Source organism: Vanessa atalanta, chromosome 22, assembly GCF_905147765.1.
Source record: "Vanessa atalanta chromosome 22, ilVanAtal1.2, whole genome shotgun sequence".
Lineage (NCBI taxonomy): Eukaryota > Metazoa > Arthropoda > Insecta > Lepidoptera > Nymphalidae > Vanessa > Vanessa atalanta.
In genome coordinates this window covers 1,990,649-2,007,088 of record NC_061892.1, presented here as the reverse complement: position 1 = coordinate 2,007,088, position 16,440 = coordinate 1,990,649, and the positions used below count along the sequence as shown (strand labels likewise).

Here is a 16,440-nt window from a genome sequence, read left to right as displayed (position 1 = left end):
ATAATCTTTCAAATGGTATATTTATGAAAACATACAACCTGGAAACACAAACTTTTATTGACTCTAATATTTGAAAATACAAAAAGGCGTTCTTTATATTCAAAGGTATGGTATCCATCTCACCAATAATTATATAATAACCTTTTGCACACAAATGTTTCTTTTAAAATCATTTTAAACGAAGCAACAACGTTGTATAAAATGTACTAGTTTGATTGTTAAATGAACCAAAGCTATAATAACCTATAATAACTACATTATATATAAAATAAAACAAAAATTGGGACAATATTCGTTTAATTTTCACCAATTCATCAATTACATACGCAAACATTACCTAAACACAACTTAAAAACAGACTTTCTCGGAAAAATGCTACCATTACCATATGTTATACTGGACTATATATTATATATTTGATTGTATACATTTAAACGCAAACTATTGTTAACTCCACCAAAGCGAAGATATATAAATTCCAACGTTCAATTTTCATATTAAATATTGTATATGAGATATGTCAAAAGCTACCATTTTTTAATATAAACACACTTATAGACTACCATTTATTATCTGTGCTGCTAATCCTAAACAGACGATCAAATTAATTAAAAAAAAAAAAAACCATGCGTTAGAAAATATGAGGAACGAACGTCTAAGAGATATTACATACAGTATTATATTGTTCTATTCGCGTAAAAAAATAATAAATAATTCAGCGTTTCACATTTATCTAACTATCCCCTTATTGAAGTTTCATCTATTTTAATATAATATATGTATAAACATTCTGGCAAACATTTTTTACTTATAAACACTATTTATAGGATAAAAAAATTCAACTATTTCAAAATGGCGACATCGAAGTGCAATATAGATCAAAAAGATTTTAATTAAAAAAAAAAAAAAACTTAATTTAGAAATTATATAATTATAAAAATCATAAATAAACAAAAGGACTAAAGATTGAATAACAATTACACAATAAATCTTACGACTTAAAAGATATTGTACGCAATATTATTTTTTTTAATTAATGTTTTAAACTAAATACTTGAAATCTGTTATTTTCATACATTTATATTCATAGTCATTGTAAAAGCCTTAACTATTAATATTTATAAAGGAAAGGCTCGAAGAACACAGTTATAGGAGTCATATCAGTCAACTTTGTTGAGACGGAATTAAGGAAAAACAATCGTCTAAAATGATGGACAAGGGCTGTCTCAATAATTATATAAATCGACCTGCGATAAAAAGTTAAATACAAAAAGAAAGTTATTTTAAAAAGCATTCGTACAATTGGACAGCCCTGATTATGAAAATTCATTATTAAAAAGTTTAATAGAAAATTTGAATACAGATATGCATTATACAAGTCAGATTTTATCGTAGATATGTCCGAGTTTTATATAAAATATTGTCCGAATGTATCGCATCTATAACAATACGTCGCTTGTATCGAAGTTGCCTTAGGAAATGAAATTATTAATTTCATTTGTAAGACTGCATTTATGTTTTGAATTAGTGTTTCGTTTCGATTTCTCGATCTCAATATCGTCTATTTAAAAAAAAAAGATTTTGTATTTCGAATACACTTGGATCGGAAGCGAAATAACCACTCTTGTAAATATGAGATGACATTATTATACAATTGTGTCTTGTTACAGGTATGGTTGTAGCCTTACTTCGCTCCTCTTAAACCAGATGTATTTAATAATGGATTGTAAACATTTTAACAGTTAGCTTCGAATCAATTATTTTTAAATTATACAATTAAAAGTTGTGTACTCTTAACTTGTTTATTTATTTAGGAATAAATAAATTAAAAATATAACGTTACAGGATCGTCATAACGATAGTAAAGTGTATTAGACTTCTCACACTATTACGAATGTTTCAAGCTTTTAATTGTACAATCAAAAAATAATTGCCAGTAATAAAAATTACAAAATTTTTTTAAATTATCATAACTGGCAACATTGTCTTCAGACATTTAATATCGTTATAAGCTTATTCCATATTGTCACTTTATATTGCTACCCAAAAAATATGTTTAATTTCAAATATAAATATTCTATTTAATTAAGATTCGGCCAGAAATTTTAAAGTTACATCCAATATAAATCACACGAAAGAGATTACTGGTTTCAATACTTTTTTTATAGTAAAATCGTCGCTTGGATAACAATATTCAAGTCGTTATACAGGCTGTTCATAAAAGTCATTCAATGACTTGGGCAAAGTTTTTGCTGTGAAAAATAAGGTTACGTTTGTTCCACAACATTATATTTACGAATTTCATCAGCCACATGAAGATATTCTCATGATGCTCAAAAAAAAAAATACTACGATAAACTGACGTTTGTAACTATATGAACAACCAAAATAATTCCAAATAATACGGCATTCGAATGAAACGCACCAAGTACTACATTAAATCAAATAATTGCGTACTAACCAATCACGACACCTTCCTAAATACAATAAACAATTTACAACTTGAACTATGTTAACTAAGCAACGATATTTATATTATTAAAGCAATGCTAATAATAACAGTTTTATGAGATTACAGATCAATATAGACTTTAAATACTTTACATATGAGTCGTATTCCAGTGCATCGTTTCGATTAACGTATTTTAGGTGCAGACCGATCGTTGCAGAACTTATTCCTTCGTAACGTTGCACCACGTTTTATCTGTTCCATCAGCGAAGTGTGACACACTCTCGGGTCGGGCTACACGGAGAAACAGAAAGAAAATTATAAGTCGTACGAATTGTGAGGCATCCTATATTTTAAGCTGATGCGAAACACAAGTGTCACCGTGTTGTTCCGTGCGGAGTCTGAGTGAAGAGTGATCGAAGCGATCGAGTAGTTGCTTAGTGAGCGTTTGCCGACATACTATCTGCGTTGTAATTGTGCAGTATTTGAGCGCCCACATCAACATATAACGACGATGTAGCATATATGTATATCAATACGTACATATAACGCAGTTCAAATATTTGGCCTTCACAGAGCAACACAATATTGAGAGTAAATTGGAGTACAATCGTGAACATAATTGTATTACATAGCGTCAAAAGCAGAACACGTATGATATACATATACACTTATGATAGCAAGTATCTTGGCAGCTCGTTCGATCAGTACCACCCACGCATCAGCTACTCTCCCACCAAACATCGACACCCCACGTCGTGCCCCCGATCAAAACGTAAGTGAGCCAGCGTATATACAGGCACAAGGAAAAACCCATCACATAGAACCCAAAGTCGGCCGTGCAACGGCAGCGGAAGGAGTGGATTATATCGATTCCCTAGGAGGCGAGGGTGACCACTCACCAAAGGGTGGTCCATTCGCTGGCTCGTCACCTACAAATAATTGAAAAACTCTTAGATTATTCTATACATCCAGACAGTGTCGCACTACAGAGGAGCTAAAAAAACTTCATCATATGTGTTGGCGGGCACCGGCCCGCTCGCTCGGCGGGGCGTGTGTGTACGTGTGTGTACGTGTGTGTACGTGTGTGTGTGAGCACCTGCGCGTGCGCGTTGATGCGCTCGCGCACGCAGCTGGCGCGCGACGCGGGCGGCGGGCGGCGCTGCAGCGTGGCCGACAGCTTGTCCAGGAAGGCGGGCTGCACGGCGGCCGGCGCGCCTGCAACCACACGCTACGCGTCACGAGCCGAGTGCGGTAGCCGCCCCGCCGCCACGAGACTCGGGACGTCTGAGTTCCCGAGGTCGGGGCCGCTTTGGCATTGCTTGGAATGGTTAATATTCCTAGCAGTACCGGTGGGCAGTGGTGACCACTTGATATCGAGTGGCCCATTTGCCTTCGGCCCGTCGAGGCCCATTTATCATTTATATTTTTTAATCAAAGAATTGAAATGTCGGTGATTGTTTTAAACACGACATTTAAAAGATAATTCTGAAGTTTTAGTAAGTTAATGTCTTGCACCAAAGTTACTTAACTCCAGGCGATCCATATTAGCTCTAAGCTAAGACGACTGACTGATTAGTCGATGGTTCTAAACCATCGACTACTCAGTCCGTCGTCTAAGCACCCATCATAATAAACCATATTTAACACGAATGTATAATGAGAAATAGTCAATTATTACTTGTTATAGATAAATATTATTATTCAAATAATATTGAAACTATACCTTTTCCTTTTGGTGGTGAATCGGACGCTGTGATGGTAGAGATGGCTCGTCTCGTCGTTCGCGGAGAGAGCTGCGGGGCGAGTTTAGCGCTTAAACTCGCTATTAAACCACCATCTAACGAAAACATTGAAACGTTAAAAAGCTTCGAATAGATCGAAGCTTATTTTGATTTTACACTAATTATTATTTTATCTAAAGTCAGTCAATTATGCCATTCTGTCATAAATGACCCATGAAAAGGCCTGACCTGGTATCTAGGGATCTTAGTGAACGTAAAGCATTTTGTAATATTGTATTATAGTATTAGTATTTTGTAATATAGTATTAGTATACTTTACCCAAGGCAGGAGAAAAAAAATCAATAAATTTGACCTTGAATTAACCTTGAATTGTTCTATAAATGAATTAAATGTTTTATTTCCATTTTTATACGTCATAATACCACAGTTAATATATCTAGCTGTTGCCCGGAGTTTACTTGCGTAGAATATGAATATATTTACAAATTAACTTAAAATATTACGTTTGAGTTTGAGTTTGATACCACATTGGTGTTATTTCAGCCCTTAGGGTAGAATATCCAGAAACGCTTAAATACGTATCTACTCATTTTTAAACAGTAGCCCAAAAATAAAGTTTTATGCTTTTGACCTCAAAAATGACGATCTTCCAGACTATCATACATACATACATACATATCTACATACGAAATGTCAACCCCTATTTCCCTCCTTAGGCGTTAAATACCCAGAAATGCTTAAATACGTATCAACTCATTTTTAATCGGTATACTAAAAATAAAATTTCTAGCTTCTAACTTCAAAAATGACGAACATATTATCTATAATTTAAATAAAATTTAATCGATTTCGGCCGCAGCGCATATTATAGTGCACAAGTGTATGCACAGACACAGACACTCCCTAATCCCTCACTCTCATAATTCGATGGGACGGCAAATTCGTCACGACCGGAAACAGTTCAGACGCTGGACCAGCGACTTTACGTGCATTTCAAGGCACGGAAGTGCACACATTTGTACCTTCCAGATTCCAGTTATCTATATATGATATATATACAAGTATCTAATCTAAGTATCTAATCTAGAAGGTACAATATATCAGTTCCAGTTCCTATCTCAATAGAATGACCCAATAACTTTTTCATCATCCCGACCCAGGGATTTCAACCCAGGACCTTGTAATCTGCGGCCTTATATTATACATATGTGGGATGTAAGGTTGAAAGAAACCACTATGTATCAACAATTTGTATTGTTTGTTTCGAATTTACAAAACAGTAGACTTTTTCTCCCTCTCGCTCGCACCTACATAGTTCTCTGTCATCATTACACTATTATACTCCCGCTCTGACATTGTACCTCTCGATCACACACACACCTAACGTTCCCATATACATATAAATGTGCAATGTGTGTACGACTCGACTCACGCTCGGCGAGGTGCCGCTCGGCGCTGTGCGAGCGCGCCGACAGCCGCCGCGCCAGCGCGTAGCCCGCCACGCCCGTCGCGGGCTGCGCGTAGATGCACTTGCCAGCTGCGTACTTGTCCGATAGTTTCACACCTGAGAAAATCAAAACCAAAACATTCTTTATTCGAGTAGGTTTTTACGAGCACTTCCGAATGGTCATTTTACCGAACTATGTATATAAAAAGTAAAGCTACTAGCGGTTCAGAATGTAGATTCTACCGAGAGAAATCGGAATAAAACTGAGAAAACCTAAATATTTTAGGCGGATATCTGATAGATATTTCCTACCCACGCGGGCTTGCACAAAGCCCGCCCGGGCGGTGAAGAAAAACATCGTGAGAAAACCTACATGTTCAACCTATCTAATTTGAAAGAAATTCTGCCACGTGTGTATTCCACCAACCTGCATTGGAGCAGCGTGGTGGAATATACACCTCTCCTCAAAGGGAGAGGAGGCCTTAACTCAGCAGTGAGAAATTTACAGACTGTTAATGTATGTATGTTGATGTAATATATAGAATCTGACCTGTCTGTCCATAATGCGAGTCGTTGTTCATCCTCGGACCGAAACTTGAGAAAGTATTGGTATCTCCGTAGCTTGGAGTTGAAGGCGTCGAACCGTGAGGTGATCCTTTAGGTTCACCATAAATACCACCTAGAAATAAACACGAAATAAGTTAACGTTATAACTTACTGTATTTAATATTTTTAACTTAACTATTTCGGTCTTGGTAAACAGTTAACACTAAATTCTCAAAAAAAAAAAATGGTATTTTACAGTTTATTTTTTAAGACATAACATTACTCCTTTAAAGAAAGATTTCTAAATGGTTGAGGAATTTAAATGCATTGTTTCAATTTTAAGCGTTTAGCTTAGCGCAGATTATTTGAAGTTAACTCAAAAGACTCCACTTTATAAATCTAGATACAAAGAATTCTCACCCGTATTGGTTCCATATAAATCTGAATTCGAGCTGTTCAAACTATTCTTCCTAACGAACATTGAGTTCTCCACATACGTCATGATCCTGTTCCCAGTGGTTCCGTATATCGGGTTCAAGCTTCCCGAATTATTCAAACTTACAGTCGAAGAGAAGTTGCTCTTCGCCTGTTGGAAGGTGCTCAGCTGAGTCGGGCTCTGTGATTGGGCGTATGTTTGATTTTGAGTCGAATTTTGGTTCTGATTCTGTAACGTGCGACGGACGAGTCCAGGCGAGGCGGGCATGTGTTTCAGTTCGGTCAACTGCTTCACTGTTTCAGCTACATTTATACTTGTTTGTGCTGAAAATTAAGATTAAGTACCAAATAAGTCATCATAGCAATTTCTTATTTAAAGAAATTTCTATTCTCCTTGTATGATAGTGGCTTAGTGGTTGAAACTTGGATCGTTGATTTTCCTGTGCATTATTTGTGTTTTTAATTCATCTAGTGCCTGGCAGTGAAGGAAGCCTTCGTGTAATGTACGGAGATCTACTTCCACGTGTGCGTAACCAAACTACATTGGAACAGCGTGGGAGCATAAATTTCTAACATTCTCTTCAAAAGGATAGAATACCTTATCCCAGCAGTGGGTTATTTACAGACAATTACTTTAACTATACTCTTGTGAGAAGTGAAAACTAAAAAATCCCAAGGTATCAGAAATAAAATCTGCCGTTTATACCGTTTAACTACAATAAATTGAAACTAGATTTATCCGGATCATATAATAAATATAATATAAATAGTATTTAATTTACCTGCACTGTTGTCACCATCGGGCTGTAAGAGAAAAGCTGGTGGCGGTGGGAGATTGTCCGTGTCATTTGTATTCACGGCAGGACTTTGGACAGTACTCTGGGAAATAAAAAAAAAAAAAAAACAATTTATTTAAATTCAGAATCCGCACGGAAGAAAAAAGTTCTCACCAATATATTTGGCGCATTGGCGTCTTGTAAATATGTTACGGTTGATAGGTATTTAATATTTCTTACATCACCAAATTGTCCTCAACCCAGAGAAGTCAGTAATTATGTCCTTACATATTTTATATGAAATAGGAAGTAGGAGGAGCAAATGGGCAATGGGAAAAAATACTAGCCATTATTATTCTAACTTTTTTATATTACTATATCCTTCCTATACCCCTAGCAATTTATATGCAAAATTTTCTGATGATATCTTGAATAATTGAGACGCTAAAGCGGAGTTTAGTTTCTTATTGTAAAAGGATGACATTGATATTGACCTGATACGGAGGCCTCTGCGGCCTCGATATGGACGAAGATCTCCTAACAGGCGGCGGAGGCTTTCCCACTGAGCTCGAGGAACCGCGTCTCGACCACACGGACGCTGAAACAATTATATTAAAATTTTAGTTTAAAATGACCCAAGATTCGTTTTTTTATAGATATTATTATTTAATCATTATAAATAATTTATATATTCTAAATATAATATAAATCTTGTGCGCTCTATTCGATATCATTCTCTATGTTTAAAATAGGTAGGCATACTGGCAAATGGGAAATGGATAGTGGCCACCAATGCGTCACCAACCTTGGAAGTTACGATGTTATATCCCTTACGCCCGTAGTTACAGTAAACTTCAAACCAGAACTAAACGGTAATAAGTACTACTGTTTAAATTTGAATAAATGTTGAAGTAGTGGTACATACAAAGACTTGTGGAAGAAACTAAGTTACACAATGTAAACATTTCAACGTTGTCGCTCTGGATTTTCCAGGTGTGTTCTGGCAGTGATTGATTTTGTATATTTTTTTTAAATGTATCGTAATTAATTAATTGTATTTTTCATAGTTATTAATATTTATTTGATTGGTATTAAAAATTTGAAAACTATATTTTTATGTAATGCTTACGAATAGTTTCACTTGCTTAAAGCTATAAACACCATTTCATTACATATAGGAGATAAAGTAAAATATATTAATGTATACAATCTATATATATATTATAAATTCAAGATAAAATCTCTTCAGCCTCGTTCAGCATACCTGACATAGACACGGGCCGTTTCTTCGGCACGGCCGGCTTCTTGCCGATCGTCGCAAACGTTGGCGAGTCGACAGCTTCGTCCAACGATCGAACCGCTTCCTCCAAACTTCCAAGCGATATCGAGAAGTTTTCTCTAGCTATCGCCACCGAGTCCCTTCGCAACGTCACGATCTCCGATTCGACTGTTTTACGCAAAATAATCGCATGCAAAGCATAAACAACGACAAAAAAAATGACAAAATAATGTTTAAATAAAAAAAATATAATAGCAAAACTAAGGCACACATTGAAAACTCACAAAATAAAAAAAAAATGAATTAAGAAAACATTACCAACATCTAAATGCATTCAAATAACGACACTATTGTTCAAACGACAAGATTAATATTCGCATACCGTCAGGATGTTGGATCAAATGTTGGTGGGCATGGTCCTCGGCCGCGAAAGCCCCTTGGCTTCCATATCCACTGGACGATTCCAATGAAGATTCACTCGCACTGCTTTCTGAGCAAACCTGGAAATAATAGTTATAATTAGAACCTTATCGAAATACATTATGCATCATAACAAAAGGTTTTTTTTTAAGAAAAGAACGCCGAAATTAATGCAACTTTAATATTAAAATTTAGTCTATCTATTCTATAGAGACATATACGAATAGTCTTCCTACCGAAAACACATCTCGTAACTATTATTCTCAAAACGAACGTAATTTAATTACGCATTTTTAAGCCATGCGAATCCTACGACAAGGTAAATTAACTTTACGTAATTCCAACCAAAATGTTCCGTTCGTTTTTTTATTTTGTAACTAAATACATGAAAGATGGCAACCCTATTATTGAAAGTTTGTCTATGAGACTAGGGTAGTTTTAATGTGATAGACAACCGTTAAAGAAGACGATTACATCTGTATGGTCAGTACAAATATTTTGAATTTCGAACAGTTTGTTGTAAGTCGATGTAATTTGTGCACGCATTCATAATAACTGTTTATGTTCGAAGTCCTCTTTGACGTTGGAACAATGGACTTGTTCCATAAAGGCTGTGTGTAGCGAACCCATTTAACTTTGATAGTTTTTCTTAATTATGATTATAATTTTATGGTTTAAAAATAGATAAAACTTTTGTATTATAATACATATTGCTCTATTGGTTTACGAGCGCACACCAGTTAAATTTGATTTTATTTAATCATTTTAGAAATCATCGTCAGTTTAACGACACAAAACCTTAATAACTTATAAGTAATTCATCGTGACGATAAGAACCGTACGAAATCAGTTCGAATCGTCATTTTACACGAATGCATTTAATAACCACCCTCGATACAAAATGTAAACTCTATCGAGAAGTACTGGCAACAAACTCCATACTTACTAAAGAGTAATTCATCTTAATATATCGTTTTTATTTTTCATATTTATATTCATGTATTCTGTATGAAAATTAACGTATATACTTTTTTTTTCTTTGTAATAGGCGGATCGGCAAATAGGCCACCTGATGTTATGTGATCACCACCGGCCATATTGCTGCTTGGTGGCAGAAGAATATCTGATGGTACCTACCACCCACTCATCAGATATTCTTCTACCCAGACGAGCTTGCGCAAAGCCCATTTATCATAATATTCATATAATCTTGTACCGAATATATATATATATATATATATATATATATATATATATATATATATATATATATATATATATATATAACTTTTAACCATGATAAGACGTTCATTAATCTATAAACACATAAATAACGTCATAGAGAGCGGAACATTCAATAATAATAACTCACAGCTCATTTAGTAGAAAAATTAAATAATCAAATATCAAGACGTATCGGTTGAACAAGTGCGTCTTACTTGAATGATCTCGCGATAAAAGACGCGATTTTACAACCTGAGACGAATTCCGTTCATTCTCTCAATCAAACTTCACGTGAATAGTTATTATAATCAATTGTATAAGAAAATAATGAAAAGTGCTCTGAGATACGCTACGTATATAACGTAAGTTATTATTAATTTTAATTAAAATATTAAGTAAATATATTATTAAAATAAAAATTATCTTTAACTACTATTTATTAAAAACATTTTTTTATCTTATTACAACTTATTGTATTAAGTATTATTATTTCTAATATAATATGCTTAATCTCTATAACGCCAAAAATTGTAATGGACTTCAATAAGCGTGTTTGAAGGGTTAGTGAGAATCACAAACCCTTGAAACAAATGAGCCAGCTGTAAGAATTATTAAACACTCCTTATATCGCCAACGCAGGGCCGACCTCGGGAACTAAGATAAGGTCCCTTATATTATTATGCACTAGTTACACTGGGTCACTCACCCTGCAAACCGGAACACGATAATACTAAGTGATCCTGTTTAGCAGCATAATATATGATAAGTGGGTGGTACCCAGACGGGTAAGCGGATAGCTCCACCAAGTGACCAAGTGTATATAAGCATACAGGGCATAACATCTTCCTATTATAGGTTCTGTAGTTGGCGATGAATTAACGGCCATCTTCAAGACAGACTTGTCAACTGCGAAGGACATGGTAGTGCACAAGAGTGTGTGTGCAAAATATGACAATATCTATTCTCTCACTATTCTATTCCGATCGGAAAGATTACAAGCGCAGAACCAACGGTTTTACGTGATTTCTTAGGAATGAGAGTGTAAACACTCCAGTCTGTCTTTAACTTAAAATATAGTTTCAATATCCCGACTTACTCAATCTAGCGACTACACTAACCATGTAGTTATTTCGGTATATATTACATACAGCGCCAATATTTTTGAAGCGCTTGCCATAAAACGGCCCATTTGCTAGTCTCCGTTACATTTTAGATTTTTTCCTAAATAGAGGTCTTCCATAAAAAAACTAGACAGGTCTGAAGTATTTATTTTCTTCGGTATTGTTAGTTTTTACTATCAATAAGAAGATGAGTGTAGTTATTTTATATTTATTTGTGTGTGTTGAGTTCGAGGCAGCATATATATAAATTTAATTCTACTTTACTGACATACTCTCTAATTAAAATGGAGAAGAGGAACTACTGAGTTTCTTGCTAGTTCTTCGGCGGTAATTTTACGCTTAATTCTACACCTGTAACATGACGATTCAAAAGACGACGCTTTTATGAGTCTACTTGAATGAAGAATATTTTGATTTTGATAATTTGACTTTAAATGAGCAACTAAATCATATCAGCGAAACATTTCTCAACATTATTCACGCGTCGATATATTACGTTTCAGATTTGCGGTAAACGTTCTCATCTGTTCGGGATGGTGAGTCAAACTATTCGTTACCTATTGCATCAACACGCTTATCGCTTACGTAAAAACCCAAGATAATAATTCTATTTTATGAAATAATATAAGCAAATTTAATTATACGTCGCATGAAGAAAAAGCAACACGTAAATATTCCACTAGACAAAATCCTAATCTTCTATAAATGAGGTTTGGAGGTTTACCCACCATGCTAATACTCTGTAACAATCATCCGACACGTCGAGGTTTTTCACTTAAAAAATCCGTAGTGCTTGTTCTAATTCGAATGAGTGATCTTCAATTAAAATCCAAGTATTCTAACAATTGGGATATCTCTGCTTAAAAATAAATGATATGTTTGCTAAATTATATTCAAAGAGTCAATAATAAAGAAACATTATTTCTTTAATAGATTTCTTTCAGTGTATACAGAACTTGAGACGGAGTAAAAAAATGTTATTTTTCAAAAAGAGAATGAACGATAAACTATCCCTCAATTTGCAGTCCTCACGAAACAGAAAATGTGAAGGCTGCATACAAATCTGGCGAAGTGGTAGACCAAAGTGTACCAATAACTCTCGCCGATATCAAGAGGAAACTAAAAGAAAGCGGCATCTTCAACTGGCAGGACTCCTCGTTGACTGATCGAGAGAGAAAAGAACTGAACAAGTTATTCGAAGCTGTTGAAATTATGGTTCGTTGAAAATCGAAAAATAACTAGTTCTTGACTATATCCAGATTATAACACACACGAAACACAGGGCTGAAACCCATAGAATCCATCCTGTGGCTACGCGCACAGTTTCGTTCGAATAGATGGGATAATGGTCATCGTTGCCTGTATACCTGTGTCTAATATTAATATAAAAATGTTACAGACGACATCCCGAGCTCGTCAGCCATCGAACGTTCAGAATATATTCTATTCGCTACGTCTCGTCGAAAGAGCGCTTAAGAAACAACTTAAAGAAGGCCAGATATCAGATACGTTGGCTGGTAAATTCCACTGGGAAAAACTGTAAGTAAATTCGCGCATCATTTGTATAAACTTTGTCCTGGATACAAGAATGCATTTTAAATAAACATGGTTATTTTTATTACTATCAGTATTTAGAACGGGATATTTACCATGTTTTTTATTTTTATTTGGTGGAGCTCGATATTTCGACATTATCTACGAATGTCTTGTTCAGTCTCGTCAACAAGACATAAAAAAAAACATGGTAAATATCCCGTTCCAAATACTGATATTAATACATTAAGAAACAGAAATTACATAATTTTGTATGCACGTGTACTTTATAGTTGGCTCTGAAATATATGTTAGCATAATAATTATAAGTTAATGTTCGTCCATTGCATGAGTCTGATAATAATAATTGCTGAAAATTTTCTCTCTACTCATAAAAAAAATCGTTTGGCATACAGAAGAGGCAAAGGTACTGAAATATTTTATCTTTACCTATTTTGTTTATTGTATTTTATAAGGTAATTGTAAATTAATAATAATATATATAGTAATAAAATGCCATTTAGTTAAATAGTAATGCCACATGAACGATTGGTAGGGTTTCGTGTGAGCCCGTCTGGGTAGACATAACATTCTTAGTTCCCAAGGTTGGAGGCGCATTGGCGATATAAAGAATGGTTAATATTTCTTACAGCACCAATATCTTTGAGTGGTGACCACTTACCACCAGGTGGCACGTTAAACTGGTCCACTTCCCTATACTATAAAAACTAAATATTATTCTAATAATCAACTTCTTCTATTTGTTTTCTTGAGGGCCTAAATAGCCCTGTGAATAGGCGTGTAAATCTTTAGCAAAGATTGCAAGTTCCAATTCGGGCAAGAAACATTGAGATGAGATTCAGTCTTTTATCTTCAACATTCGTCAACGTTTATAAAAACGAAATATTTCTCACATGCGAGGGCTGATATGCTATTCGTTTTAGGTTCCCTCGACGCAGACAAGAAAAATCAACGTATTATTTAGATAAGAAAACGAATATGAGAGTTTTTCACATTAACAATAAATAGTATTAAATTAAATGTTTAAGAAGAAATAAATGGTTGTTGAATAGAATAAGGATGCTCTCTCGAGAGTTATAAACATTTGATCATCATAGCAGTGTTGCTAGTTTACAATTTCAAAATTATGAAGTACTATTTTTTTAATTATATTGTAACATTGTATAAAATAACTTTTAATGTAGGTTTCATTTAAACTGTAAAAATTTAGCAATATAAACGACCATGTTAAATATGACTATTGACTATGACTCCCGTTATATTTTTAAAAGTGCAATTTGATAGGTATTAATTTTTTTTTCTGTTACTATATATAAATGAATGTCCATTTTGTGTGTCCCCTATGAGCTTTTATTCTAGAACGGGACGTCATTAATCGAGGTCCTCCTTTCCTCCGGCGGTTTACGTGTGATAAGTGTAAGGATCCTTTCGAGCATCTGTTGTTATATATACGTGGTGCAAAATATCGCTTGCGCGATTTAGAACCGAAAATAATCAATTAGCGCCAAATACAAGTATTGGTTTGTAATACTTAATTGCATAGAATAATTATTTCTTTGCGAGCAACTTAATTTTAATAAGTGTTTCGAACTCTAACTAATTTGATAAACATAAGACGAAAAATAAAATATCTGTTCATTTATAATATCAATGTTTTGTAAAACTTTTCTTGAAATATTTAATAAATATAAGTGTTTAATAATAAAAATATAAAACTTAAGAATTTGTTTTTATTTATTGATATACCACAATAAGGTACCTCGTTCTTTTTTTATGGTATAGCTTGGAGGACGAGCATATGGGCCACCTGATGGTAAGTGGTCACCACCGCATATAAACAATGGCACTGTAATAAATACGTATATACAATACATTGCATCGCTAACGCGCCACCACTTTGGAACTGAGATGGTATGCCCTTTGTGCCTGTACTTACTCTGGCCTACTCATTTTTCAAACCGGAACACAACAACATTCAGTACTGTTGTTTGGCGGTTGAATATTTGATGAATGGGTGGTACCTAACCAGAAGGGCTTACACAAAGTCCTACCACCAAGTGAGTTGTTCTGGAACGTAACACGACAAAACAGTTATCGAAGTTTTAAAAACTAAGCCACTCGATCTGAGGCCAGATATCCACTAACGAAAAAATGGTACAATTTTTATGGGACTTCTTTTTGTCAGTATCAATAAAGTCAGTCAATAAAAAGTGCATTAGCTTAATATCTTTATATAGATAGATAATTTATAATATCCGGGTAAAAACTTAAACCGGATAAACGGATCAGGTCATGACCTCTTCTATTATAACAAATCGGGCTTAGAAATTGTTACAGAAGATCTCTAAACGGTCATATGACCTCTTTGAAGTCTCTAATCGTCTATATGACGATAACTACTGAGTTTCTGAGTGGACTGGTGGTTGCTTCACATTAAATAATAAATAAATAATAAATAAATAAATATTGGACAACATCACATACATTACTCTGATCCCAATGTAAGTAGCTAAAGCACTTGTGTTATGGAAATCAGAAGTAACGAAGGTACCACAGACACCCAGACCCAAGACAACATAGAAAACTAATGAACTTTTTCTACATCGACTCGGCCGGGAATCGAACCCGGGACCTCAGAGTGGCGTACCCATGAAAACCGGTGTACACACTACTCGACCACGGAGGTCGTCATTAAATACACGATATAAAATGACCGTGCTCGTAAAAGCATACTTGAATAAAGTATATTCTGATTTTGGTTATAAAATAATGTCTACTGCACAATTAGCCACATTACACCCAAAATAGGATTACATTTTCGTTAATATCATTGCAATATAATAAAGTAGAAAAAAATATCGTTTACCTTTTCCTGTTGAGGATATTCAGCGTTCTGTTGCTGAGCTCGGGAAGCGGCCATAGTCGCGAGCTCAGACATATTCACGTACAGGGCTTGCGGCATTTCTGTAACAAAACAAAACCATATAAAAATAATAAACATTCGAGTAGGCTTGGCGCTCGAAAGGTTCCGTAACATTATCTATAAAAACGGCAAAAAAACCCTGTTGTGCCCTTAAATATTTATTTTATTTGTTGTTATAGCGGCAACAGAAATATATCATATGTGAAAATTTCAAGTGTCTAACTATCACGGTTTTTTAGATACAACCTGGTGACTGACGGACAGACGAACGGACGAACAGCGGGGCCTTAGTAAAAGGGTCCGTTTCCTTTGGGTACGGAACTCTAAAAACCAGCGTTTAATGAATTCTTCGAGAAAGATCGAGAATATGACTCAAACATTCAACACGGAGGTCGAAAAATTTTAAACCTACGTACCTACTCTACCACAATATGATGTAATTGGTAGAATAAAAAAGTTACTGATAAAATTGGGCACCTTAAAGTAATTCTCCTATATTTTTAAACAAATTAAATAATTT

At 34.6% G+C, this 16,440-nt stretch overlaps 2 protein-coding genes across 7 annotated transcripts in view; one reads left to right on the top strand and one right to left on the bottom strand.

Annotated features, from left to right (window-relative positions):
• Window positions 1-286: 286 nt before the first annotated feature.
• Window positions 287-16,440, bottom strand: part of LOC125072548 — a 201,507-nt gene continuing 185,353 nt past the window's right edge. For 2 of the 3 annotated variants that reach the window (XM_047683164.1, XM_047683165.1), the window contains 11 exons: window positions 15,864-15,961; window positions 9,061-9,178; window positions 8,664-8,846; window positions 7,894-7,997; window positions 7,406-7,502; window positions 6,609-6,947; window positions 6,193-6,321; window positions 5,628-5,759; window positions 4,176-4,289; window positions 3,549-3,667; window positions 287-2,743 (listed from right to left, as the gene is read on the bottom strand). In XM_047683164.1, coding sequence (XP_047539120.1) covers window positions 2,636-2,743; window positions 3,549-3,667; window positions 4,176-4,289; window positions 5,628-5,759; window positions 6,193-6,321; window positions 6,609-6,947; window positions 7,406-7,502; window positions 7,894-7,997; window positions 8,664-8,846; window positions 9,061-9,178; window positions 15,864-15,961 — 1,541 coding nt within the window. In that variant the 3' untranslated portion in view covers window positions 287-2,635. The remainder of the gene's footprint in view (window positions 2,744-3,548; window positions 3,668-4,175; window positions 4,290-5,627; window positions 5,760-6,192; window positions 6,322-6,608; window positions 6,948-7,405; window positions 7,503-7,893; window positions 7,998-8,663; window positions 8,847-9,060; window positions 9,179-15,863; window positions 15,962-16,440) is intronic. The other variant, XM_047683166.1, reaches the window with a different exon arrangement.
• Window positions 10,508-16,324, top strand: LOC125072555. 4 transcript variants are annotated; one of them, XM_047683176.1, is made up of 5 exons: window positions 10,509-10,684; window positions 11,947-11,979; window positions 12,469-12,658; window positions 12,843-12,982; window positions 16,160-16,324. In XM_047683176.1, the coding sequence occupies exons 1-5, from the start codon at window positions 10,650-10,652 to the stop codon at window positions 16,209-16,211; spliced, it is 450 nt and encodes a 149-aa protein (XP_047539132.1). In that variant the 5' UTR covers window positions 10,509-10,649; the 3' UTR covers window positions 16,212-16,324. The 4 variants fall into 4 exon arrangements, with proteins under 4 accessions (XP_047539133.1, XP_047539132.1, XP_047539131.1 ...); XM_047683175.1 differs by lacking the exon at window positions 16,160-16,324 and adding an exon at window positions 13,936-14,641; XM_047683173.1 differs by lacking the exon at window positions 16,160-16,324 and adding an exon at window positions 13,921-14,641 and having other exon boundaries at window positions 10,510-10,684.